Raw genomic sequence first — 26908 nt, 5'->3', positions numbered from 1 at the left:
ATGTATATATATTAAAAAATTACAAAAAAAAATATAAAATATAAATATATATATATATATATATATATATATATATATATATATATATATAAAAGAAAAAAAAAAAAAAAAAGGTTTAAAATTGTTCATGTCACTATTGTATATATTGTTATTTTTGGTTTTCTGTGGTGTGAATGAGGTGCGGTAAGGGGGTGACTGTAAGGTCAGGCAGTGGGACCAGTAGGTTAGTGTTAGTTCCCGGTTGTATATACGTTCTATTAGGTTTAGTGTTTTATTGTATATAATCTTGTATATAGGACGGTGTTTTATGTGTATATAGGACGGTGTGAGCGTTGTGTGGGATTGTATATAGTAGTATGAATGAAGCTGGGCCGGAGGTTTTATAGGTTGTATAATAGTTATTTCTTGTATATGTATATATTCCTGGGGTGATGGTGATTTTGTTCTTTCTCTGTAGGTCGGATCTTATATTTCTGTTTTGATTTATTTCGCTTCTATTTTCTGTGATTTGTGTCGGGTTTTTGTCGTCTTGTTCTGCAGTTTTGTTCTTATGTTTTGTGTCCTGTAATGTTTTCTTCTATAAATAAAAAAAAGACCTACAATCTATTACTCCCTGTTATCAACCATTACTGGGGGAGGTGACTGTAGGACAGGTGAGTACAATCTATTACTCCCTGTTATCAGCCATTACTGGGGAGAGGTGACTGTAGGACAGGTGAGTACAGTCTTACTCCCTGTTATCAGTCACTCCTCTTATAGTGCCCTAGCACTGTTATAATATTTGTGCTGGCCGTTTAAGTACTGATGATGATGATGATGGGTCGCACTGGATGTGACCATGAATTTGTAGTTTCTTACCCAGCCAATGTTCTCCTGTCAGTTTGCCAAATCCGTCCCTGTACTGCTCCCACCCCCGGAAGAAGTTCACAGATCCGTCCTCTCGTCTCTGGAACACCTGGAATGAGAGCGACAGTCACTGATAATGAGGCTGAGGCACGTGCCGCCTCGCTCCGCCCTGCAATCATTAACCCTTCTGAATTGATTATCCATTAGTTTATTAAAAATTTCCAGATGAAGACATCACATGGAAGATGGGGGGAGTTGTCCTTCCCGGTGTGCTGGAGAGTGGCTGATAACACAGAAAATAGCTGCCACTTGGTATCTTTGTGCGATACATGTGGATCATCTAATATGACGGATCGCCGGGGAAGTGAATGACAGATCACATGACAGGATAAGCGTCGCGCGGCTCCTCGTGGAGGCCCATTACCAGCGGTCTGTATTTGTCATGCACTGTCTCCGCGCTCTGCCTGATCCATCTCCGCATGGCTGCGCGGGGAATTACAGATCGGAGATTTCCCGAAGCGAAGAGATGCTTCATCTATCAGAAAAAGTAATCTGGCGATGGCGGACACAGTAGTTCTTGTGATTTATCGAAAGTTGCTTCATGCTCGGGGACAGTGGAGATTACATCTCGGGGGTGGGGGAAAAAGGGTTAACGCTTTATGGAGCTTTAACGAGTCTGACATGGGCACCCGCAGATTGCCGCAGCCGGGGATTGGGGGGCTGATTCCATCATACAGGTGTCAGCGGCGAAAGGAAAGCCCGACTTAATCCGATCCGACCTTGTGCGGCTGAAGTAGGACGTGCTAAGACAAAGGTGGCGCCGAAGAAGATGGGCAGGGGAGGGGCGAGAGTGACATTTAAAGGGCACCTCCATCATCTCATCCTAGTCGCACCGTCGCACCATCTGCGCCGGACTGTCCAGTAATGTCCTGTTGGAATAATTTATGCCTGATTAAAGAGATTTTAGAGTCACAAAATGTTATACCCTCTCGCACTCAATGTGCCCCCCCCCATTATAGGAGCCCCAGCAGGAACAACTGCAACCTCTGCTGCAGAGTGGAGATGAGGAGGGTGAGATGAGAGACTGCCAAGCGCTCTGATGCCAGAAGTGACCGCCAATGGGGATGTGACGCTTTGATGTGATCAGCCGCGGTGGGCCACGGGGTGCGGCGCGGGGTCATTCTTGTTTGTTTGCTCATCATTAAATATGAATCCTCCCCTAAAGAAAAATAAGCTGGTCCACGGGCCGAGGCGCTGAAATATTAATACGCTCCTGAGCCAGCAGCGGCCACGGACCCGGCTCCGATATTACAGTGATGTTAACCCCTTCTGTGCAATAAAGGCCAGACTCCCATATTCTACCCCATAACCCTGACCCTGACCCCTCACACCTGAGTGGTAAGTGGTCCGGCCACCCATATATGAGCTCCCCAAGCCCGACATGCAGTAACAACACCCACTACACTATAAGTCTCTGTGACACGCTGCTCTCTGGGGCCACGCTGCTCTCTAGGGCCACGCTGCTCTCGGGGGCCATGCTGCTCTCGGGGGCCCTGCTGCTCTCTGTGGCCGTGCTGCTCTCTGGGGCCGTGCCGCTCTCTTGGGCCGTGCCGCTCTCTGGGGCCGTGCCGCTCTCTGGGGCTGTGCTGCTCTCGGGGGCCGTACTGCTCTCTGGGGCCACGCCGCTCTCTGGGGCCACGCTGCTCTCTGGGGCCGTGCCGCTCTCTGGGGCCGTGCCGCTCTCTGGGGCCGTGCCGCTCTCTGGGGCCACGCCGCTCTCTGGGGCTGTGCCGCTCTCTGGGGCTGTGCCGCTCTCGGGGGCCACGCTGCTCTCGGGGGCCACGCTGCTCTCTGGGGCTGTGCCGCTCTCTGGGACCGTGCCGCTCTCGGGGGCCACGCTGCTCTCTGGGACCGTGCAGCTCTCTGGGGCCGTGCTGCTCTCGGGGGCCGTGCCGCTCTCTGGGGCAGTGCCGCTCTCTGGGGCCGTGCTGCTCTCTGGGGCCACGCCGCTCTCTGGGGCTGTGCCGCTCTCTGGGACCGTGCCGCTCTCGGGGGCCACGCTGCTCTCGGGATGCTCCACGTGTTTCAGTGCTATTTATTTAGCGCAGCTGCTGTGCACATTCTGCTGATGAAATCACTGACATCGAGCGAGGTGACATTTTACTACCTAATATTTAATCTTTGTCGCCAGAAGAATAAATGTCAATCATATGGTGGGATACAGCATGTCTGGGACCGGTGACGCTCAGCGGGGGCAGTCACGATACAGGAAGTGGTGAGAACTGTAATCTTCTAAATTATATCATTGTGAACGATCAGACTCTGTGTCTTGTGTATCACAGGAAGAGAAACTGGATACTTGTGTGCTATTAACCTCATTATCGCCAGCAGGAAAGGCAGGGGTGGGGCAGATCTGCTCAGGGGTGGGGCAGATCTGTGCAGGGGTGGGGAAGATCTGCTCAGGGGTGGGGCAGATCTGCGCAGGGGTGGGGCAGATCTGCTCAGGGGTGGGGCAGATCTGCGCAGGGGTGGGGCAGATCTGCTCAGGGGTGGGGCAGATCTGCTCAGGGGTGGGGCAGATCTGCTCAGGGGTGGGGCAGATCTGCGCAGGGGTGGGGCAGATCTGCTCTGGGGCGGAGCCTCCAGAGTCCTTATAATCAATGACTGCTCGTTCTAATCCATCATAATCATAGTATTACATGGTCCAGGAACATGGCAGCAATGCTGGTCGCTGTACATTCGGGTGTCTGTAGGAAACCTTTCAGACAATTAAGAGTCTGGAGAATAGCTTCCACATTTGTTCTTTCCATGAGGATCCATTTGACCAATTGATGGAGCTGAAAGAGGTCAGGTGATGCTTATTGCAGCTATTGTGGGTTAGAAATGGGAAGAATGAGTCTTAGGATTTGAAGAGGAGAAGACTGAGCCTCCTTATCTCCCAATAGGCAATTTATCAGTGTAAGTGCGCCCCCTAGTTCTGGTTTTAGGAAGTGACCCATATCATGGATGGTCCAAGAATATCATAATCTGAGTAAATATATAGCATTGTTAATTTTTGTGGATTGTTTACATTTGCACAGATCTCAAGCAACATCCCACAGTACGTCTTCTACTCCAGTCACATCCAGAGCTGCCTATTAATTTCTGCTGTTCATCATTATCAATCTCTGCAGGCTGTCATTTATTCTAGAAGTTTAGATGTGACCGCAGAAACTCTGAATGTGAATGAATGGCATAAAAGATGCGATCATACAGAGCAATTGTAACCACAGCTTTGGATGTGAGTGGAGTATACGATGTGATCATGCAGCAGAATTGTAACTGTAGCTTTGGAAGTGAGAGGAGTATAAGATGTAATCATGCAGCAGAACTGTAACTGCAGCTTTGGATGTGAGTGGAGTATAAGATGTGATCATGCAGCAGAATTGTAACTGTAGCTTTGGATGTGAGAGGAGTATAAGATGTAATCATGCAGCAGAACTGTAACTGCAGCTTTGGATGTGAGTGGAGTATAAGATGTGATCATGCAGCAGAATTGTAACTGTAGCTTTGGATGTGAGTGGAGTATAAGATGTGATCATGCAGCAGAATTGTAACTGTAGCTTTGGATGTGAGAGGAGTATAAGTTGTGATCATGCAGCAGAATTGTAACTGCAGCTTTGGATGTGACTGGAGTAGAAGTTATGTAACTCCCTTCTTCACCATATAACGGCTGGCCACTCACCGTCCACCCGCCTCCATCCGTGGTCATGTCACAGTAGACCTGGAATCCGTTGGGATAGTGAATGGGGAATACGGAGTAGACGCCATCTTCCTGCTGCCCGCTCATAAAGATGTCATAGCAGTCGCGCGGCTTGGAACCTGTGGATAAGTGGCGGCGTTATACAGTGCCAGGCAGAAAGTGTTTTCATCATCTTGGAGCTACGGTGCCGGATAATTCCATTCCTGGTCAAATGCGCAGATTAACTCATAAAAAAATTCCCTTGAAATTGTTACAGCGCTGCGGAAGACTCCGCCGCCAAGATTTATGATGCTGTCAAGATGGCAGAACTACCAGGAGTCGCAGTTTTCTGGCTTTACAATACAAAAATCAAGATTGGGGGAAGGGGAGCTGCGCTCTCATCCAAAACGCAGGCCTGGGAGGATCCGTCCGTATGTACAGGGCAGAGCAGTGGACAGACGCCGGATGGTCCGCTGCATAAACCTTGTGTTACTGGAATCGCCACTGGTGTCAGACACAAAAAGACCCCATACAAACCGTGAAAAGACACACGCCATATGTAGCTGTGTGTCCCCCATCTTTCTCCCTATTTCTGCACTGTGCCAATCTTTTTGCAGTTTTACAGTTCTGTTCATGCACCAGAAGGATCAGAATGAACACTGCAGAAATTCATTGCCAGGGTTATGGAGTCTGTATACACCCCCCGCTCCGCCCCGAGCACAGGAAGCAATGATGCAGGTCTCACCATTGGTGCAGCCACGGGGTCTGGAACTCTTCGCTGGTGACCGTACGAGATCCCCTTTCCCGCGGGATCTTCCATGGACTGAATCCAGGACTTCACTAACGGAACTGACGAGCTGCGCCACGTGACTGTGACCCTCAGACAGAAGCTAGAGGAGGGAACAGTGGAGAAAGAAGAGGGTATAAGGAATATTTAATAGTTTCCATAATAATCTGATCTTCTACTGCCCGGCATGTGCCAGTCCTCACTGTCCTTCTGGTATTCCATTCAGGACTCCTAGATATAATCCATAAAATATCCTCGTCTTGTGCTAAGCTCCACCCAATGTAAAGCTCCGCCTACACACACGTGCTCCACCCTCTTGACCTGTCAGTAAAAAGCTCTACCGCCAAACACTGTCATGCTCCACCCTTGTGACTAGCGTAATTGAAAAGCTCCACCCCCATGACTAGCTTAAAACTCCACCTCCACGCATTAATCATACTCCACCCTAATAACTAGTGTCACAGTGAGGCTCCTCCCACACATCCCATGCTCCGCCCTTATGATTAGTGACCTCTTTCTCCCGGGCAGGGTGACAGCAGCCTCTTTCCCCCTTAAAGACTGTATAAACCTCTTGGTGCTGTTCTTGCTGTCACTAGAGGTGTAATTAAAGCTTTCTGGTCTTCTGCAGATCCTGCCCCTCACAATCACTTGGCATTTGTACTGAAGATTGTACCATGTGCTCTTGCCAGGTTCTGGTTGGCACAGGTCTGCATGTGTGTGCAGAGAACCAGCATTGCCATGTGTTATGCAGCAAGCGGAGCCAAGCATCTCTGCCTGTATGCTGCTGCTTCCCATCCCTGCGGAATTGAGACACCATAGTCACTTAAAAGTATATAATTTGATGTGGGCTGCCATATTGGCTGGTATGACTTTATGATTTTGGGGGGCATAGTGGGGTGTTACCTGTATGAGTCTCCCCTGCTCACTCTGCAGCGCCCCAAGCTCAGACACCAGTCCGCTCTGCCCTTTCCGCAGGCTCTCCCAGTCCGCTCGCTGTCGAGAAACTTGCGATACCATCTGTGACACTTGATCAGCCAGTCCAGCCAGTAGTGCCCTCTCCTTGCCCACTGCCGCTTTCATCTCTGAGTCATGGTCGGCCAGTGCGGACATCAGGGAGGACTGAAATCCATCCAGGCGCGGCAGCGGGTCGGGGCAATTGGGGTCGATGAATATATTGATGTGTGAGCTATCCGCCCTCTCAATGGTGACCAGTGCATTGGGGTCCTCCATGTTGGTGGTGATGACTGGTGGGGGTTCTGTGGATGGGGCGTGGTAATGATTCATGAACAGGACGGCTCCAGTGACGGTGACAGCCAGCAGGACAGCCACGGACAGCAGCACCGTGCACAGGATGTAGCCACAGCTGGTCCTCTGCAAGAGAAAGGGAATAGTGTCTTAGTCAAGTACTCTGCTACGAGCTGCCCGTCATGCTCTAGTCCCATCCAGAGCTGCATTCACAATTCTGCTGATTGTTACAAAGCATTGCTAAACTCCCATAATGCATCATGGCAGACACTGAACCAGTAGGGGGTGTAAAGTCATGTGCAATGGTGACATGATACAGGAGGATGCAGGACCTGTAGGACTGGACCACAAGAAGATGTACCCATCGTCTGATCTAGAAGCTTGTATTGAATGGGCCATGGGCCAAAACTGCCCCTTCTACTGAATTGGCAAAACCAGCACTAGAAGATTGCAATTAGGGGTTAGGTGATGTTTATCGTAATGGCTGAATGACGACACTGTGATCCTATGGGGCCGTCTCTGTTTGATGTCCGCCCCCGCTTAGCCGAGGAGTGGGAGGAGGAGACTGTGACTGGCTCAGAGTTGTCACAAGACAACCTGTGTACAATATATTACTGAAGCCCCCGGGGGTAATCCTGGCAACTTTGTAGGCTGCTCTCCCAGACAATATGGCGGACAATATCATCACATTATCCCACACGCAGTCATGGGACCCCCAATGCTGGACAAGGCCGTGGCACTGATGTAGCTGTTAGGGGTTACCTATTGATCATTAGGGGGCACTCTCCCCGATGTAATATTACATATGTGTATGATACGACCGCTGGCGCAGAATTCTGCTCTCATTTTTATGAGTTTTTCTCTGTGCCAAAATTAAGCAGATTCTGCTGAGCGGCAGAAGAAAGCAATCTGCGGGGACGTGCCTCCTCAGAACAATCTGCGGTGAAGTCACAACCATTAAGTATGTGCCCCCCGGGGAGGACGCGTCTGACGAAATCATGGACCGTATTGCTAGTCATTACCACGTTATATTCTGAGCAGTCAGGACTCTCTTTATCTCTTCTCTTAGCGCAGCACCAATCCGATGACGGGATAATTAGCGTTGATAAAGATGGCACAATTTTTATGTTGCCTGTCCCTCGTAACTTGCATTCTTCTGCTCTATCATCCAATGTGCTATCTGACAACTATGTAAAATACCAGGTCGTAGCAGCCAAACCATCTGACACCGCTGGGCTCTGCTACACGGTAACCGATTGCTAATTTTTCCAAGCAAAAAGCAAGAATCGCGGAGACTCGGCGGGAGCCTTCATGTTTTGGAGGAGCTGTCCCTACAGGGCTCTGGCGGAGACGTTGGAGCTGTCAGACGGGAGAGTGGGGGGCTATTTTCCTAAAAGCATGGCGTACGGCGCATGTGACTCAGGCGGTGGCCGCCATATGTCTCCATGTGACATGTTTCATTAGTCAGGGAGTTGTCACCGCCTGCTGCTGAGCTGTCACGTCCGCTGTCTCTTCATCGATATCGTTACCTTTCCTCCACATCAACAAATCTACATGCGGCCGCTGATGTCTCTGCGCAAATCCCCTCCCCTATCCATCCTTGCAGACGTCTGCAACCAACAGGATGGAGCTTGTCTGCTGGTTCATCCCTTGTCCTGATCCCCCCAGGCCTTACATCCCCCTGGTAACATGCAATGTATTCCATATTTCTACGTATTTTCATACCACGGTAACATGATGGCAGCTTTTCCGAGAAGGTTGGAAACGTTTAAAGGCGACGGTTTCTTTGGTTGTCCACCCAGGACGTGTCTGCACTATCAGATTATCTAGCAAAGAACAGATGGATTTATAGGCTGAGGTTCTGGACTATTGGAATTTGCCTCTTATTTTCTTGGGGGGAAACTGGCCCTGCACTTTTCTGAGTCTCCCAAACTAATTTTGGGACATATACATTTAGCGGGTGCCGTTTTGGAGGAGGGGAATGGGTCATGTGACTGGCAGGGATTCTTCTCTGACCTTTACATGGTGCAGATTTCTTTGTTAACTTCAAACAAAGGATCAGCAGAATGTGATATAGAAGTCAGTGCGGAGCCATGACAGCCGCTCCGTAGTCACAGAACCACCCACAAATTATGGAAAGTTGTCAATCACAATAATTGGTCTTTGAGCAAAATCTACAACAATACTTATTAATGAACGGCTCCAGGGACAACCAAACACATTGGAAGAAAGCGGGGCAGCGCACAACCATCTAATGTGTTTGGGGATCTCCTGACTCTCTGCTTATGGCAGAAGTTTGGGGAAATGGGGATTGGGATACAATACTATGGTCTCGCTGCAGAAAAGCCAATGAGAAAGGGCCAGAAGGAGGAAGACATAGAGGTCTGGAGGAGGAGGAGGACAGAGGGGTCTGGAGGACAGAGGGGCCTGGGGGAGGAGGACAGAGGGGCCTGGGGGAGGAGGACAGAGGGGTCTGGGGGAGGAGGCAGAGGAGTCTGCAGGAGGAGGACAGAGAGGTCTGGAGGAGGAGGACAGAGGGGTCTGGAGGAGGACAGAGGGGCCTGGGGGAGGAGGACAGAGGGGTCTGGAGGAGAAGGAGGACAGAGGGGTCTGGAGGAGGAGGAGGACAGAGTGGTCTGGAGGAGGAGGAGGACAGAGAGGTCTGGAGGAGGAGGATTACTGAGGGGTCTGGGGCAGGAGGAGGACAGAGGGGTCTGGGGGAGGACAGAGGCGTCTGGGGGAGGAGGAGGACAGAGGGGTCTGGGGTATGGAGGAGGACAGAGGTGTCTGGGGTATGGAGGAGGACAGAGGGGTCTGGGGGAGGAGGAGGACAGAGGGGTCTGGGGGAGGAGGAGGACAGAGGGGTCTGGGGGAGGAGGAGGACAGAGGGGTCTGGGGGAGGAGGAGGACAGAGGGGCCTGGGGGAGGAGGATAGAGGGGCCTGGGGGAGAAGGACAGAAGGGTCTGGGGGAGGAGGACAAAGGGGCCTGGAGGTGGAGGACAGAGGGGTCTGGGAGAGGAGGACAGAGGCGTCTGGAGGCGGAGGACAGAGGGGTACGGGGGAGGAGGAGAGAGGAGTCTGGAGAAAGAGGACATAGGAGTCTGGAGAAAAAGAACAGAGGGGTCTGCAGCAAGACAAAGAGGACAGAGGAGTATGGAGGAGGAGGACAAAGGGGTCTAATGGAGAAGGAGGGTCTGGAGGTGGGGGAGGACAGAAGGGTCTGGAGATGGAGGAAGACAGAAGGGTCTGGAGGAGGACAGAGTAGTTGGGGGAGAGAGGAGTTAGGAGGAAAAGGAGGTCAGAGGACAGAGGGGTCTGAAGAAGGACAGAGAAATTCTGGACTACAGCGGGGTCTGGAGGTGACAGATCAGTCACAGACCTCTATTTTAGGGTGCGGTGATGGCTCTGTCCGCCACCTCCTTTCTGGCAGTGTTCATGCTTTCTCTCTTAGTGGCAGGGACATAATTACTATAATGATGAGATGGAATTTATTGTACCGGAATGGTTGTTTTTTCTCCGCTGCCCAGTAAGCCACCGACACCTGCAGAACCAGCGCTTCCCTGTGATGAGCATATGTGGGAATGTATCATTTTGGCAAGAATCATTCTAGTCCTCAAGGGCTCCAGGACAAAATCCAAATAAAGGCCCAATAGTTACTGGTTCATGACAAGAGAGTGTGATCTATTCTGGGCATACATGTGATGGGCAAGTGAGTACAATCTATTACTCCCTGTTATCAGCCATCACTGGGGGAGGTGACTGTAAGACAGGTGAGTACAATCTATTACTCCCTGTTATCAGCCATTACTGGGGAGAGGTGACTGTAGGACAGGTGCCCACAATCAGTTTCTCCCTGCTGAGAGTAGCACCTGCCTCGTGAGCTCCAGGACTTCCAGGAGGAGGGTCGTAGTCTGCCTCTCTTCTCCCCAGGGAGAGGCAGGCTTACTGGGAGGCCGGCATGGCTTCCCAGCCTCCTATCCCCCGGTCTATGCCGGCAGGGGACAAGGAGCCACAAAAACCGGCCCAGGAGGGAGTGAGGAGATCGGGAAGGGTGAAGAAGAACATACCCACCTACCCCAACCCCGAGATGGTTCATCGCCCGCCCAGAGAGGGAGACCAAGGCGCCCCAGGCCCCAGGAACAAGAGTCCAGCAAGATCCTGGGGGGAGATGAGCTCCAGTGAGTCCACAAGTTCCTTCTCCTCCCGAGTGGTCGCCATGCTGCGAGAATACGAGGACGCTGGCAAAGCACTAACCCAGCTGAAAGAGGAGCTGCGGGAGGCCCGCGTCCTGAACACCCGGGTGTCCAACAAGGAGAGACCCGTGACCTCCCAGAGGTTTAAAGCCCTCAGAGACGAGGTGGTCAGGTCAGTGCTCCTCCGGGAGGGGATTGAGAAAAGCGCAGGTCCCTTCCTGGAGAAGTTTAAGAACCAGCGGCGGTTCTCAGAAATGAAGGGGTTAAACACCTCAGGAGAACCGCCAGCCGGCATCCTTAGTGAAGAGGAGGGGGAGGATGAAGATGTGACTGGAGTCCCAGGTGCTGGAGCCAGTGAGGGGCAGAGCAGGAGCTCAAGTGGTCTCCCTGCAGGGCAGAGGACTCCCACAGCAGAGGCTGGAGTGTCGGGGGAGGAAGAGGAAGAGGAAGGAGGATTGCTAAGGGAGATCAGACTGCTGGAGTCTCCAGTGGACTTGACTAAATTTTCTTTTCGTGAGGACGAACCAGTGGAGGAGACCAAGAAGAAGAAAAAGAAGACCGGAGGAGCTGCACAGGAGGTGGTGAGTTACAAGTATGTACCAATGCCTGATGTTGTGCCTGCCACCTCCTGTGTAAACCCCACCAAACCTAAAGACACGAGCTCTGCAGTGGGCTCGAGGCAGAGGCAAGGTGGGGAGAGGAGAAGGACGTCCGGCGATGCTGCCATCTGTGTGGGGAACAGTGCAGGGGGGGAGGCTGTGGAGGTACTCACGGCGCCGGACATAGGAAGTTCTGTGGAGTTTCCCTCCCTGCCCTCTGCGGCTAAGCCGGTTATCACCGGGGCCGGGGAGGCCAGGAGGGATGTGAAAAAAACACCTGTGAGGAACACTGGGCACACTGCTGCGACAGGGGGGCAGTGTGCCCCAGCGCCCAAAAAGGACACCAAGGCCCCAAAATCTGTGGGTGCAGGGCGGGCAGCGGTGCCCAGGAAACAGTCTGCACAGAACAAGGACCAAAATGCTGCAGTAGGGGGGCGGGGCACTCCAGGAGACGACCTGCAGAAAGCCAGCAGCAACCAAAAGAAAACGGGTGTGGTGCTGCAGGGAAAGGAGTCTCTGGGAGTGCTCCCCTCCCCCGGCCCAGCAGGTGTGAGTGCAGAGACACCAGACACAAGGGAAGTAGGAATGGATGTGACTGTGCAAGGTGCAGAGAGCAGCGGAGAAAATGGTGGTAATGGGGTGAAGAGTAAAGGGAATGGAAGTAGTAGTACAGTGAATGATGGGAGTAGTGGTGGAGCGAATGGTGGGAGTAGTGGTGCAGCAAATGGTGGGAGTAGTGGTGGATTGAATGATGGGAGTAGTGGTGCAGAGAATGGTGGGAGGAGTAGTAGTGCAGAGAATGGTGGGAGGAGTAGTGGAGTGAATGATGGGAGCAGCACTGGTGTTGGTGGGGGGGGGGAGTAGGCGCCGGTCCCGCTGCCCCCCCAGCATTGGCGGGGGCTTCAACCCAAAGCTATTCAGGAGCTGTCAGTGCTGGGGGTAGTAGTGCGCCCTCGTCTGGTGGCCCTGGGGATGGTGACTTGCAACAGCAGCTCCTGGACGCCCTGAGGAGAGGGGAGAGCTCCATCACTGTAGAGGGGAGGGAGGTTGATCTGTCTTTCTGGATAGAGAGACATGGTCTTTCAGCCTTCCGAGATAGAGGGGCAGAGACTGTCTGGTCTCTGCCGACAACGGGGCGGAGGAGTAACCGTAGGAACGTGGTCCGTCTCCAGTGGGTAAGCAAGGATGCCTGTCCTGATAGGTCAAAGGTGGTTGAGCTCCTGCTGGGGATGGGCTTTGCGGCATATGACATCTTTGCCTTGATCCATCCCTACGGGACCTCCTACTTCGATGTCAGCTTTGTGAGACCGGAGGGCCTTGAGCTTTTCTGGTCTCACCATGAGCTGGCTCGGAGTCGCCCCGAATGGCATGGTCTCTTTCCCCTGGCAATAACCCGCCAAGATTCAGTCAGGAAAGTGACCGTTTTGACTAGTAACGAGTCGCTTTCCAGTATGGACATTACGACCTGGGTGAGTCGATACGGAGAGGTCACCAATATTCCCGAAAATAATCTGGATGACCATGGTATCTGGTCAGGGGCCTGGACCTTCATGGTGAAATTGAAGGTTTCGGGAAACACTGTTACCCATATCCCCTCCTCAACCTTTTTGGGGAGGGATAGGATCTTGATTTTCTACCGGGGGCAGCCTAAGGTCTGTCACAGGAGCGGTAGCCCCACACACTTCAGTGCGCAGTGTACTGCTGCCTGTGTCAGGATTAGGTGTAACCCAGTCACTGTCCGCGTTCCTTCGCCAATGCGGTCCTGAAAGCGGCGAGTGCGGGACAGGAGAAAGCCGGGACTTATCTTGCCGGTGAAAGGACGAGCAGAGGCGGGGGAAGCAGGGATCCGGTGAGGAGCAAGCTGCCGCCATCCAACATCAGGCGGCAGGAGCAGCGCCGTGGGGACAGGGGGCAGGGACTAATGTCCCTTAACTCTGACCCAGGTACTTCACTTGCAGCTGAGGATCCTAAATACAGCGAATTGAGCGAGGAAGTCAAGAGACTTGAAAGGGAAGAGTGAGAGGACGCCACGTCTTCCCAGGAACCCTCTTCTGGTGACAGTCTTGATGAGGGAGAGGGGGAGTGGTCACAGAAAAAGAAAAAGGGTAACAGGAAAACGGCCAGAGGTAGGAGGGGGACCAGGTCTTGAGCTGCTTCTTTGGAGTGCGACCCCTCTGACTCTCTGGCCGTGATCCAGGTTCCATTGGAGGCTTCAGCCGCCCCCCCTCTGGTGGATCTCTCCAACCGGTTCGGGGCTCTCCAGGACCTAACTCTGGAGGGGGAAGTGGGGACCCGGGGCCGGAGGTTGTGGACAAGGTGGTTGGGGCTCAGGAGATGGCTGGGTCTTCCTCTCGGGGGGCAAATACAAAGCCCTCTGGGGGGACGACTAACCCAGGACCACCAGACAAGGGCAAGAATGTATGTAAGGAGAGAATGGACGAGTCTGTTTGTCTTAAGCGCACTAAAAACCCGTCATTATCGGAGGAAGAGGTTGGGACTGTCAGTGGTGGGAAGAAAAAGGCTAATTCAATCAATCATGATGGCGGCACCCACCCCATTGACGCTGGCAACTATTAACGTTTGCAGCATAAAGTCAGATGCGGCAAGGTACACGGCCTTTCATTTTCTCAGCCAACTTGACGCCGACATTTTGTTTTTGCAGACCAGGTTGACCGATATATCAACCTTGCATAAAGCAAGGCGGGAGTGGAGGCATGGACCCCCCTACTAGTCTCTTGCGGCCGAGCCGTATAGCAGGGTTGCGGTCCTTTTTAAGACCGCAGCGGTTGAATGCAGACGAGTGATCGAATTAGAAATGGGGAGATGCTTGATCCTAGATGTCTCCATGGGGGGACAAGAGCTTCGGCTCATTAACATCTATGGTCCCCAGTCCAAGTGGGACCGCAAATGTCTCTTCCTGAAGATCAAATCTTTTTTATTTTTGAGTCGGCAGGTGGTCTTCGGAGGGGATTTCAACAATGTCACGAGATCCTGTGATAGAGGAGGTTCCGGAGACCAGCTGACTTATGACTGCGTCGCGTTAAACAGGATAGTAAGTGAGGCTCGCCTGGTGGATGTCCACATCCGGCACAACCCGGGCGACACAGGATTCACCTTTTTTAGAGGTAGTCAGTGCAGGTCTAGGCTAGACAGGTTTTATTTGAAGTAGGAGGCCGTCTCTTCACCGTTGTCGGTTGTGGAGGTGTAGTTCTCCGATCACTGTTTGATTATGTTTTCTCTGAATGTTACAGAGACTCCTCGGATGGGAAGAGGTTATTGGAAGCTGAATTCGTCACTCCTTGAGGAAGAAGCTGTAAGATGGTCTTTTGAGGAATTCCTTCAGAGCCAGGTACCATTGCTGGGCCTAAGTAACACTAAGTCGGAGTGGTGGGAGATGTTCAAACATCGGGTGGCGAGATTCTTCCGGCAGCTCTCGAACCTCAGAAGCCTGAACAGGGATCGCCTGTATCAGAGCCTGAGGAGGAAACTCGAGCATCTTGTCTCGACTGGAGGTAGCCGCGAGGAGATCTCCAGAGTGAAGTCCTTGCTGAAGAGGTGACAGTACGATAGGCACGCATCTTTGGTTTTCGAGAGGGACTAAGGGAAGTACTGCTCGCCCGACCCTTACAGAAACTGTAAGATGTCAGTGAATAGTAAGATAGTGACGGGGCTGGTGGACAGTACGGGGTCCCTGAGAAGGTCCAGATCAGGGATCTTGGAGGTCGTCATTTCCTACTACTCGCACCTCTTGGGAAGGAGGGAGCTGGATCGTGACGGGATGTCGGCTTTCCGGGCTGAATCTGTTCCTGAGCCAGAGGCTGACCTCTCGCTGGGCGGTTTGGCAGAAGCGATCAAAGAAGAGGAAGTGAGACTGGCGATCGATGGGCTTAGGCCCAAAAAGTCGCCAGGTCCGGATGGCTTAACATCCGAGTTCTTTAGGACCTTTATGGACTCTTTGGTCCCCCTTTTGACTCAGGTGTTTAACGAGTGTCTCTCCTCGGGCACTCTGCCGAGATCATTAAGGAGGTCAGCTTTGATCATTTTGTCAAAGGGTAAGGATCCGTCACGCATTGAGAACTGGCGTCCCATAGCACTTCTCAATGTGGACAGGAAGATTTTGGCTAAGATACTTTTCAACAGGCTGGTGAAGTTTGCACCCAAGCTCCTTTCGGAGGTTCAGCACTGTTGCGTTCCTGGCCGTAGCACTTTTAGTGCTGTTCTAGGTGTCCGAGAAGCCGTGGAGCAAGGCAGGGCGGGCCTTTGGAAGGGGTTCTTGCTGACCCTGGATCAGGCAAAAGCCTTTGAGCGGGTTAACCACGAGTACCTCTGGTCCACTCTTTTGAGGTATGGTCTGCCTGGAGGGTTTGTGGACTGGCTTAAGACCTGGTATGCAGGGGCTGAGACTTTCCCTCTGGTAAATGGGTGGATCGGACAACCTTTCGGGGTAGGATCCGGTGTCCGTCAGAGCTGTCCTCTTAGCCCTTTGCTTTACGCGTTTGCAATCGATCCCTTCCTCAGAAGGATCGATTGTGGACCGTTGGCGGGGGTGCGGATGGGCGGGGTGGCGCCGGAGGCTATCCTGAGGGTGGTGGCCTACGCGGACGATGTCACCGTCTTTGTTTCTTCGCAAGAGGAGGCAGTGGTGGTGATGTCAGAAGTGGAGCGCTACTCGGAGGCATCCAGGTCCAAGGTCAACCAGGATAAGTGTGAGAGTCTCTGGCTGGGAGGCGGAGATTCCGGGTTTGATCTTCCGGACACCCTCCCCGAACCCCAAGAACATGCCAAATTCCTGGGCATCGAATTAGGGTGATTACCCCACGAAAAACTGGGAAGGCAGAATCAAAGGTGTGGCCCAAAGAGTGGACCAATGGAGGGGTTGGTCTTTGACCCTGAGGGAAAGGGTTGGCCTGTCCAAAGCTTTCCTGCTCACCTTGCTAATCTACCTGGGCAGCGTCTGTGTCTTGCCAGAGCCTCTCTGGACACAGGTCTACAGTCTGTTCTTCCAGATGCTATGGGGGAACAGACTGAACCTAGTCAAGCAGGAGGTCACTTACCGCACGGGGAGACCAGGGGGTTTGAATATGGTGAACCCAGTGGTGTTCCTAGTGAACACCTTCTTGAAAGTGAACGTGGCAAACCTCTGGAAAGAGAGGGCTCCTCCGTGGGTATTCTCCTGCAAGGGATGGTTTCAGCCTTTCTTCCAAGAATGGGAGACAAGGGGAAGATTGAAGGATCTTCGCACACCACACGGGCATCTCCCGGCTTACGTTACCCTTTCGGGGTAGGATCCGGTGTCCGTCAGAGCTGTCCTCTTAGCCCTTTGCTTTACGCGTTTGCAATCGATCCCTTCCTCAGAAGGATCGATTGTGGACCGTTGGCGGGAGTGCGGATGGGCGGGGCGGCGCCGGAGGCTATCCTGAGGGTGGTGGCCTACGCGGACGATGTCACCGTCTTTGTTTCTTCGCAAGAGGAGGCAGTGGTGGTGATGTCAGAAGTGGAGTGCTACTCGGAGGCATCCAAGTCCAAGGTCAACCAGGATAAGTGTGAGAGTCTCTGGCTGGGAGGCGGAGATTCCGGGTTTGATCTTCCGGACGCCCTCCCCGAACCCCAAGAACATGCCAAATTCCTGGGCATCGAATTAGGGTGATTACCCCACGAAAAACTGGGAAGGCAGAATCAAAGGTGTGGCCCAAAGAGTGGACCAATGGAGGGGTTGGTCTTTGACCCTGAGGGAAAGGGTTGGCCTGTCCAAAGCTTTACTGCTCACCTTGCTAATCTACCTGGGCAGCGTCTGTGTCTTGCCAGAGCCTCTCTGGACACAGGTCTACAGTCTGTTCTTCCAGATGCTATGGGGGAACAGACTGAACCTAGTCAAGCAGGAGGTCACTTACCGCACGGGGAGACCAGGGGGTTTGAATATGGTGAACCCAGTGGTGTTCCTAGTGAACACCTTCTTGAAAGTGAACGTGGCAAACCTCTGGAAAGAGAGGGCTCCTCCGTGGGTATTCTCCTGCAAGGGATGGTTTCAGCCTTTCTTCCAAGAATGGGAGACAAGGGGAAGATTGAAGGATCTTCGCACACCACACGGGCATCTCCCGGCTTACGTTAGCCCGGTTCTGAAAATGATCCGCCGGTGGGGTCTGGGAATGTGGGAGGTGAGGTCCCTCCCGAGGAAACTCCTCGATATGAGGGTCTTGCTTTCTCATTTTCAGAGTCCATTGGTCCTCTAAGACTGCGCAAGTCGGGATCTGGAGGTTGGGTTGAGTTTGTTAAATTCTAGCAGGATCCCCAAGAAGTACTGGGACTTGACTTGGCGCTGCTTCCATGGTAAGCTGTATGTGAGGGACAATTTGAAGTACAGGAGCTCCGAGGACAGGAATTGCCCCCGTGAGGCTTGCGCTAACGTGCTGGAAAGCAAGGAGCATTTCCTGCTTCACTGCCCCTTTAATACAGAGGTGTACAACAGGGTGGGGGCTTCCATTGGTTGGCCGCGGCTGGCTACTCTGTCCTATGCCAGGTGGGCCTATGGAGCGTTCGGAGACCTTGGAAGAAGGGACTGAGACACTTTATTCATAGTAAGCGCAGTGGTCAGGTATTTCACGTGGAACGCACGAGTTTTAGTCTCGACGCAGAGTAAAATCCTCCATGTAGATGAAGTCTGTAGGAACATCCTAGGTGACCTGGTGAAGGTACGTTCTCTGGAGTATGAAGGACTGGGTGCCCGGAGGGCGGCCCATCTCTGGAGGGGCTTTTCCTTCTGGGTGCCTTAGTCCGGTAGTGCTCCTATATCCTGGTGGTGGGCTGATGTCTTTCCACCCTAGATTTTTGTTTTGTATTTCTGTCTCCTGAATAGAAGGTTTGCAGGCATCGAACTTGAGCCTTGGATGGTGAGTATGTAGGTTGTGTTCTGTATATATTGTATATAATGTATAATAGGGGGTTTTAGTTAGGTTGGGTGGGGGATTTGGGGGGGTGTTTTCATCAGCGGTGATAAGAGGACTGATCTGGCCTGGTCCAGGTCCCGCCCGGGGAAAATCTTTGGGGCCTGATCCTAGCTCGGAGTAATCCTGAACTTTGTGGCCAGAGCTGGATCAGGGGTGATGGGATAGTTAGTGCAGGTGTGTGTTTTATATATAGGAAAAATAAAAAAAAAATGTAAAAAAAAATAAAAATAAAAAAATAATATAAAAAAATATATATAAAAAAAAAATATATATATATATTTAAAAAAAAAAAAGATTTTGTTCATGTCACTATTGTATATATTGTTATTTTTGGTTTGCTGTGGTGTGAATGAGGTGCGGTAAGGGGGTGACTAAGGTCAGGCAGTGGGACCAGTAAGTTAGTGTTAGTTCCCGGTTGTATATACGGTATATTAGGTTTAGTGTTTTATTGTATATAATCTTGTATATTGGACGGTGTTTTATGTGTATATAGGACGGTGTGAGCGTTGTGTGGGATTGTATATAGTAGTATGAATGAAGCTGGGCCGGGGGTTTTATAGGTTTTATAATATTTATTTCTTCTCTATGTATATATTCCTGGGGGGATTTTGTTCTTTCTCTGTAGGTCGAATCTACTATTTCTGTTTAGATTTATTTTGCTTCTATTTTCTGTGATTTGTGTCGGGTTTTTGTCGTCTTGTTTTGTTCTTATGTTTTGTGTCCTGTAATGTATTCTTCTATCAATAAAAAAGACCTACAATCTATTACTCCCTGTTATCAGCCATTACTGGGGAGAGGGGACTGTAGGACAGGTGAGTACAATCTATTACTCCCTGTTATCAGCCATTACTGGGGAGAGGTGACTGTAGGACAGGCGAGTACAATCTATTACTCCCTGTTATCCGCCATTTCAGTATGGCAAGAGACTGACTGAATCTCCAGACATTACACCATATGTGACTGATATCAGCCCCTCTTATAATGCTCCAGTACTGATATATCCTCCAGACATTACACCATATGTGACTGATATCAGCCCCTCTTATAACGCTCCAATACTGATATATCCTCCAGACATTACACCATATGTGACTGATATCAGCCCCTCTTATAACGCTCCAATACTGATATATCCTCCAGACATTACACCATATGTGACTGATATCAGCCCCTCTTATAATGCTCCAGTACTGATACAGTGTGGAAAATAAGTATCTGATACACTGCCGATTTTGCAAGTTTTCCCACCTACAAAGAATGGAGAGGTCTGCGATTTTTATTGTAGGTACACTTCAACTGTGAGACAGAATGTAAAAGAAAAATCCAGAAAAATCACATTGTATGATGTTTAAATAATTAATTTGCATTTTATTGCAAGAAGTAAGTATTTGATACAATAGAAAGACAGACCTTAATATTTAGTACAGAAACCTTTGTTTGCAGTTACAGAGGTCAGATGTTTCCTGTAGTTCTTCACCAGGTTTGCACACACTGCAGCAGGGATTTTGACTCCTCCATACAGATCTTCTCCCGATCTTTCAGGTTTTGGGGCTGTCTCTGGGCAACATTGAGTTTCAGATCCCTCCAAAGATTTTCTATTGGGTTCAGGTGTGGAGACTGGCTAGGTCACTCCAGGACCTTGAAATGCTTCTTATTGAGCCACTCCTTAGTAGTTGCCCTGGCTGTGTGTTTCAGGTCATTGTCATGCTGGAAGAGCGAGCAACAACCCATCTTCAATACTCTTACTGAGGGAAGGAAGTAGTTGGCCAAAATATTGCGATACATGACGCCATCCATCCTCCCTTCAATACTGTGCAGTTGTCCTGTCCCCTTTGCAGAAAAGCACCTCCAAAGTATGAGGTTTCCCCCACCATGCTTCACGGTTGGGATGGTGTTCTTGGGGTTGTACTCATCCTTCTTCTTCCTCCAAACGCGGCGTGTGGAATTGATATCAAAAAGTTCTATTTTGGTCTCATCTGACCACAGGACCTTCTCCCATGCCTCCTCTGGATCATCCAGATGGTCAGTGGCGAATTTCAAATGAGCCTGGACATGTGCTGGCGTGAGCAGGGGGACCTTGCGTGCCCTGCAGGATATTAATCCATGATGGCGTAGTGTGTAACTAACGGTAATGTTTGAGACTGTAGTCCCAGCTCTCTTCAGGTCATTGACCAGGTCGTCTCGTGTAGTTCTTGGCTGATTCCTGACCTTTCTCAGAATCATCCTTACCCCACGAGGTGAGAACTTGCATGGAGCCCCAGACCGATGACTATCTTGTGTTTATTCCCTTTTCTAATAATTGTGCTAACAGTTGTTGCCTTCTCACCAAGCTGCTTGCCTATTGTCCTGTAGCTCATCCTAGCCTTGTGCAGGTCTACAGTTTTGTCCCTTGTGTCCTTAGACAGCTCTTTGGTCTTGGCCATGGTGGAGAGGTTGGAGTGTGATTGATTGAGTGTGTGGACAGGTGTCTTTTATACAGGTAACGAGTTCAAACAGGTGCAATTAATACAGGTAACGAGTGCAGAGTATGTGATCAAATACTTATTCATGCAATAAAATGCAATTTAATTATGTAAAAATAATACAATGTGATTTTTTGGATTTTTTTTAGATTCTGTCTCTCACAGGTGAAATGTTCCTACGATAAATATTACAGACCTCTCCATTCTTTGTAGATGGGAAAACTAGCAAAATAAGCAGTGTATCAAATACTTATTTTCCCCACTGTATATGACATCCAACCCTTTAAAGGGACACAGCCTGCAGTGTGAGGTTATAATGGCCCGGCAGGAATAACAATGTCGCCGGTAGAAGTGCTGATGTCGTGTCGGTGACTGACAGCGAGTGGTATAATATAGGAAATTATTATGGACGGATACACACGGAAATGACCGCGCTGCACGGGGGAGAGGAGAACACCTACCGGGGGATAAGTGACCTTGTGCAAATCACTGCGTCCTGACAACCTCCATCTATACAGAGCACGCTCCCGGCTGACTCACAGATTTACTTATATTATGCTTAAAGGAACAGGCGCCTATTTATTGCTTTGGGAAAGATACAACTCTCCATGCAGTGAGGGTTTTACAGCATATTGCCTTATGGCAGCCCTGCTGTCTCCTGCTGAGGCAGCACTCTGCACTCATACATATACATGGGCGCGATTAATATGTCCGATGTATGGTTACGCTGCCGGTAGACATAATATAGTCATCATCTGGGTGACAACCATCTTCGCCAACTCCATATTATCGCGTCTGTTCTGCTCCACCGAGCGCTGCTTCTAGGGCAGCAGATAAGTGGCTGTCAGACGTATCTAGTACCGCTTATCCCAATGGAAACTGAGGCTTCCAGTAAGGGAGGCAGACGACAAAATCAGCGTGATCCACTGACTCCTATGACCCTCTAACAATGCCCATATGGGTGGTCATCCAGCTTCCCCAAAATCAGATGACTGGCAGAAAAGGACGACTTGATTAGTGGATGTTGGGAGTGATAGTTTGTAAGCAGCAGTCCGGTGTAACAGAGCATTGCATGGCAGTGCCAACCTGTCATGGTGTTAAGTGGAGGCAATCAGGGACTGGTAACATACAGACCAGGGCTGTGGGGTTGGTAAGCCAAACCTCCGACTCCTCAATTTCCATGACACCGACTCCGACTCCCTCATACACGGCTCATGTTTAAGTGATACATTTACTGTAGCACAGATTCATCTCAGCTAAAAGTCTAGACCCTTAGATCAGGAATAGTACAGACATTTATAGGACATTTCATAACTTTCCCAAATTCTTATGAAAAAATATTCCCCATAAACTGCACTGAACTACTGTACCCAATTTATTATATATTTTAGGAGTTGGAGTTGGTCCATTTTATACCGACTCCACCAAAATGGGCTCCGACTCCACAGACCTGCTTACAGAACCACCCACTGTCTCCACATAATCTGCCCAGTGTCAGCAGCTCCTAAATGGGCTTCCATGGACTTTGTCTAGCACGTCCCAAAAGGATCCTGCCTTTCTTCCCTTTACAAGAATCTGGACAAGGTTGAGTCCATGGGGTGGCTGCTGGAGTGGGCTGGCAGTGATTAGTCAGATTTCAAGGTCAGAACCAGGAGGTGAACATCAGGAACAAAAACAACAGGCAGTAATATGGTCAAAGCACAAGCCGAGGTCAAGAACAGGAATGAAACTGGCTGAGCAGGAGCAGAGTAACAGGAGTGTGAACCCGGGGAAGTAAACTTATAACTGGCAGCGAGAAGTACAACCCCTTGCAAAAATTATGGAATCACCGGGCTTGGAGGATGTTCATTCAGTTGTTTAATGTTGTTGAAAAAAAGCAGATCACAGACATGGCACAAAACTAAAGTAATTTCAAATGGCAACTTTAGGGCTTTAAGGGCTGTTTGTCACTCATTAAGTCCATGCCTCAGAGACTGCAAGCTGTTATTAAAGCCAGAGGTGGTGCAACAAAATACTAGTGATGTATTGGAGTGTTCTTTTGTGTGTTTGTTTTTCATGATTCCATAATTTTTTCCTCAGAATTGAGTGATTCCATAATTTTTTCCCTCTGCGCGGTCTGAAAAAAATCACCCTTACTGAGTACCGCATTTTTTATCTTGATTTCTTTTAGTGTTTCTTAAAGCCCTAAAGTTGCCATTTGAAATGACTTTAGTTTTGTGCCATGTCTGTGATCTACTTTTTTTCAACAACATTACACAACTGAATGAACATCCTCCGAGCCCGGTGATTCCATAATTTTTGCCAGGGGTTGTAGCAGCCAGTTATAAGTTATAGAGAGTGATACCGCCTCGTACAGGAAGCTGGTTACAACAGATAACTAGCACCATGCAGTAAGATATAGACACCCTGTTTGGGTGAACCACAGGTCCCAGCCAAACCAAAGTAACAGTACTGCGCCTGTATCTCCCAATCCCCTTAGCCGTGCAAGTATGTTTTTGCCAAGTGGTAGAAGTTGTAGGAAAGGGTTCAGACAAGGCTGTAACATCCAGGCATTATAGACCAGTGCCAGCCTACCATGATGTGAGGGGCCTGAGCAACGGAGGCAATTAGGGACTGAGAATACAGAACGGCCATCAGATCCACGTTATCTGCCCGCCATCAGCAAGTTTCTAATCACTTGAGTGGATAAGTATTAATCAAAGTGCAAAATATCAGTGACGTGTGAGCGCTGCGACCGTCTGCTCTGCTTCCCGCCTCATTATCAGAGCAAAGGGGTCACTCCACCATCCAGGAGACTGTCCTCCACCTTAGTTTATTAGGTGCAGATTGAAGGAAGTTTATCATATTTCATGTATTCAGCATTATAAATACTATATGTGCACTGCATGGCAGTATTATGTAGGAGCTGTACAATGGTATATGTTTGAACCGTGTGCTATCAATAAAATTATGCTGCTAATATGGGTGCAAGGTGTTATAGGGAATCTAGATTATGAGCCCCAATGGGGACCATGATTATGAGGTATGTAAAGTGCTGTGGAATATGGTGGCGCTATATAAGCAATGCATAATAAATATGGTGGCATTATGCGGGTGCTCTTATGTGTGCACTGTATGGTGGTATTATGAGGGTGCTCTTATGTGTGCACTGTATGGTGGTATTATGAGGGTGCTCTTATGTGTGCACTGTATGGGGGTATTATGCGGGTGCTCTGATGTGCGCACTGTATGGTGGTATTATGTGGGTGCTCTTATGTGCGCACTGTATGGTGGTATTATGAGGGTGCTCTTATGTGTGCACTGTATGGGGGTAGTATGCGGGTGCTCTGATGTGCACACTGTATGGTGGTATTATGTGGGTGCTCTTATGTGCGCACTGTATGGTGGTAGTATGCGGGTGCTCTTATGTGCGCACTGTATGGTGGTATTATGCGGGTGCTCTTATGTGTGCACTGTATGGTGATATTATGCGGGTGCTCTTATGTGTGCACTGTATGGTGGCATTATGCGGGTGTTCTTATGTGCACACTGTATGGTGGTATTATGCGGGTGCTCTTATGTGCGCACTGTATGGTGGTATTATGCGGGTGCTCTTATGTGCGCACTGTATGGGGGTATTATGCGGGTGCTCTTATGTGCGCACTGTATGGGGGTATTATGCGGGTGCTCTTATGTGCGCACTGTATGGTGGTATTATGCGGGTGCTCTTATGTGAGCACTGTATGGTGGTATTATGCGGGTGCTCTTATGTGAGCACTGTATGGTGGTATTATGCGGGTGCTCTTATGTGCGCACTGTATGGTGGTATTATGCCGATGCTCTTATGTGCGCAGTGTATGGTGGTATTATGCGGGTGCTCTTATGTGTGCACTGTATGGTGGTATTATGCGGGTGCTCTTATGTGCGCACTGTATGGTGGTATTATGCGGGTGCTCTTATGTGCGCACTGTATGGGGGTATTATGCGGGTGCTCTTATGTGCGCACTGTATGGGGGTATTATGCGGGTGCTCTTATGTGCGCACTGTATGGTGGTATTATGCCGGTGCTCTTATGTGCGCACTGTATGGTGGTATTATGCGGGTGCTCTTATGTGTGCACTGTATGGTGGTATTATGCGGGTGCTCTTATGTGCGCACTGTATGGTGGTATTATGCGGGTGCTCTTATGTGCGCACTGTATGGGGGTATTATGCGGGTGCTCTTATGTGCGCACTGTATGGGGGTATTATGCGGGTGCTCTTATGTGCGCACTGTATGGTGGTATTATGCCGGTGCTCTTATGTGCGCACTGTATGGTGGTATTATGCGGGTGCTCTTATGTGAGCACTGTATGGTGGTATTATGCGGGTGCTCTTATGTGAGCACTGTATGGTGGTATTATGCGGGTGCTCTTATGTGCGCACTGTATGGTGGTATTATGCCGATGCTCTTATGTGCGCAGTGTATGGTGGTATTATGCGGGTGCTCTTATGTGTGCACTGTATGGTGGTATTATGCGGGTGCTCTTATGTGCGCACTGTATGGTGGTATTATGCGGGTGCTCTTATGTGCGCACTGTATGGGGGTATTATGCGGGTGCTCTTATGTGCGCACTGTATGGGGGTATTATGCGGGTGCTCTTATGTGCGCACTGTATGGTGGTATTATGCCGGTGCTCTTATGTGCGCACTGTATGGTGGTATTATGCGGGTGCTCTTATGTGAGCACTGTATGGTGGTATTATGCGGGTGCTCTTATGTGAGCACTGTATGGTGGTATTATGCGGGTGCTCTTATGTGCGCACTGTATGGTGGTATTATGCCGATGCTCTTATGTGCGCAGTGTATGGTGGTATTATGCGGGTGCTCTTATGTGTGCACTGTATGGTGGTATTATGCGGGTGCTCTTATGTGCGCACTGTATGGTGGTATTATGCGGGTGCTCTTATGTGCGCACTGTATGGGGGTATTATGCGGGTGCTCTTATGTGCGCACTGTATGGGGGTATTATGCGGGTGCTCTTATGTGCGCACTGTATGGTGGTATTATGCCGGTGCTCTTATGTGCGCACTGTATGGTGGTATTATGCGGGTGCTCTTATGTGTGCACTGTATGGTGGTATTATGCGGGTGCTCTTATGTGCGCACTGTATGGTGGTATTATGCGGGTGCTCTTATGTGCGCACTGTATGGGGGTATTATGCGGGTGCTCTTATGTGCGCACTGTATGGGGGTATTATGCGGGTGCTCTTATGTGCGCACTGTATGGTGGTATTATGCCGGTGCTCTTATGTGCGCACTGTATGGTGGTATTATGCGGGTGCTCTTATGTGAGCACTGTATGGTGGTATTATGCGGGTGCTCTTATGTGAGCACTGTATGGTGGTATTATGCGGGTGCTCTTATGTGCGCACTGTATGGTGGTATTACTGTATGGTGGTATTATGCCGATGCTCTTATGTGCGCAGTGTATGGTGGTATTATGCGGGTGCTCTTATGTGCGCACTGTATGGTGGTATTATGCGGGTGCTCTTATGTGTGGACTGTATGGTGGTATTATGCGGGTGCTCTTATGTGCGCACTGTATGGTGGTATTATGCGGGTGCTCTTATGTGAGCACTGTATGGTGGTATTATGCGGGTGCTCTTATGTGCGCACTGTATGGTGGTATTATGCGGGTGCTCTTATGTGTGGACTGTATGGTGGTATTATGAGGGTGCTCTTATGTGTGGACTGTATGGTGGTATTATGCGGGTGCTCTTATGTGCACACTGTATGGTGGTATTATGCGGGTGCTCTTATGTGTGGACTGTATGGGGGTATTATGCGGGTGCTCTTATGTGCGCACTGTATGGTGGTATTATGCGGATGCTCTTATGTGTGGACTGTATGGTGGGTGTTCTTATGTGCGCACTGTATGGTGGTATTATGCGGGTGCTCTTATGTGTGGACTGTATGGTGGTATTATGCGGGTGCTCTTATGTGTGGACTGTATGGGGGTATTATGCGGGTGCTCTTATGTGCGCACTGTATGGTGGTATTATGCGGGTGCTCTTATGTGTGGACTGTATGGTGGGTGTTCTTATGTGCGCACTGTATAGAACCACGGTCTGTGCAGTAGTATTATTACCTT

The 26908-nt window shown here is 50.1% G+C and overlaps 1 protein-coding gene across 3 annotated transcripts in view; it reads right to left on the bottom strand.

The window, feature by feature from the left end:
- Nucleotides 1-26908, bottom strand: part of FIBCD1 (fibrinogen C domain containing 1) — a 91986-nt gene that overhangs the window by 11912 nt on the left and 53166 nt on the right. For all 3 annotated transcript variants that reach the window (XM_073640710.1, XM_073640711.1, XM_073640709.1), the window contains exons 3-6: nt 6258-6725; nt 5313-5457; nt 4571-4707; nt 859-955 (exon numbers count right to left, since the gene is read on the bottom strand). In XM_073640710.1, the coding sequence (XP_073496811.1) occupies nt 859-955; nt 4571-4707; nt 5313-5457; nt 6258-6725 (847 nt within the window). The remainder of the gene's footprint in view (nt 1-858; nt 956-4570; nt 4708-5312; nt 5458-6257; nt 6726-26908) is intronic.

The sequence above is a fragment of the Phyllobates terribilis genome, unplaced genomic scaffold, assembly GCF_046119375.1.
Source record: "Phyllobates terribilis strain yellow unplaced genomic scaffold, ASM4611937v1 Scaffold_7__3_contigs__length_470593459, whole genome shotgun sequence".
In the NCBI taxonomy this organism is placed as follows: domain Eukaryota; kingdom Metazoa; phylum Chordata; class Amphibia; order Anura; family Dendrobatidae; genus Phyllobates; species Phyllobates terribilis.
This window is presented reverse-complemented; position numbering and strand designations above follow the sequence as displayed.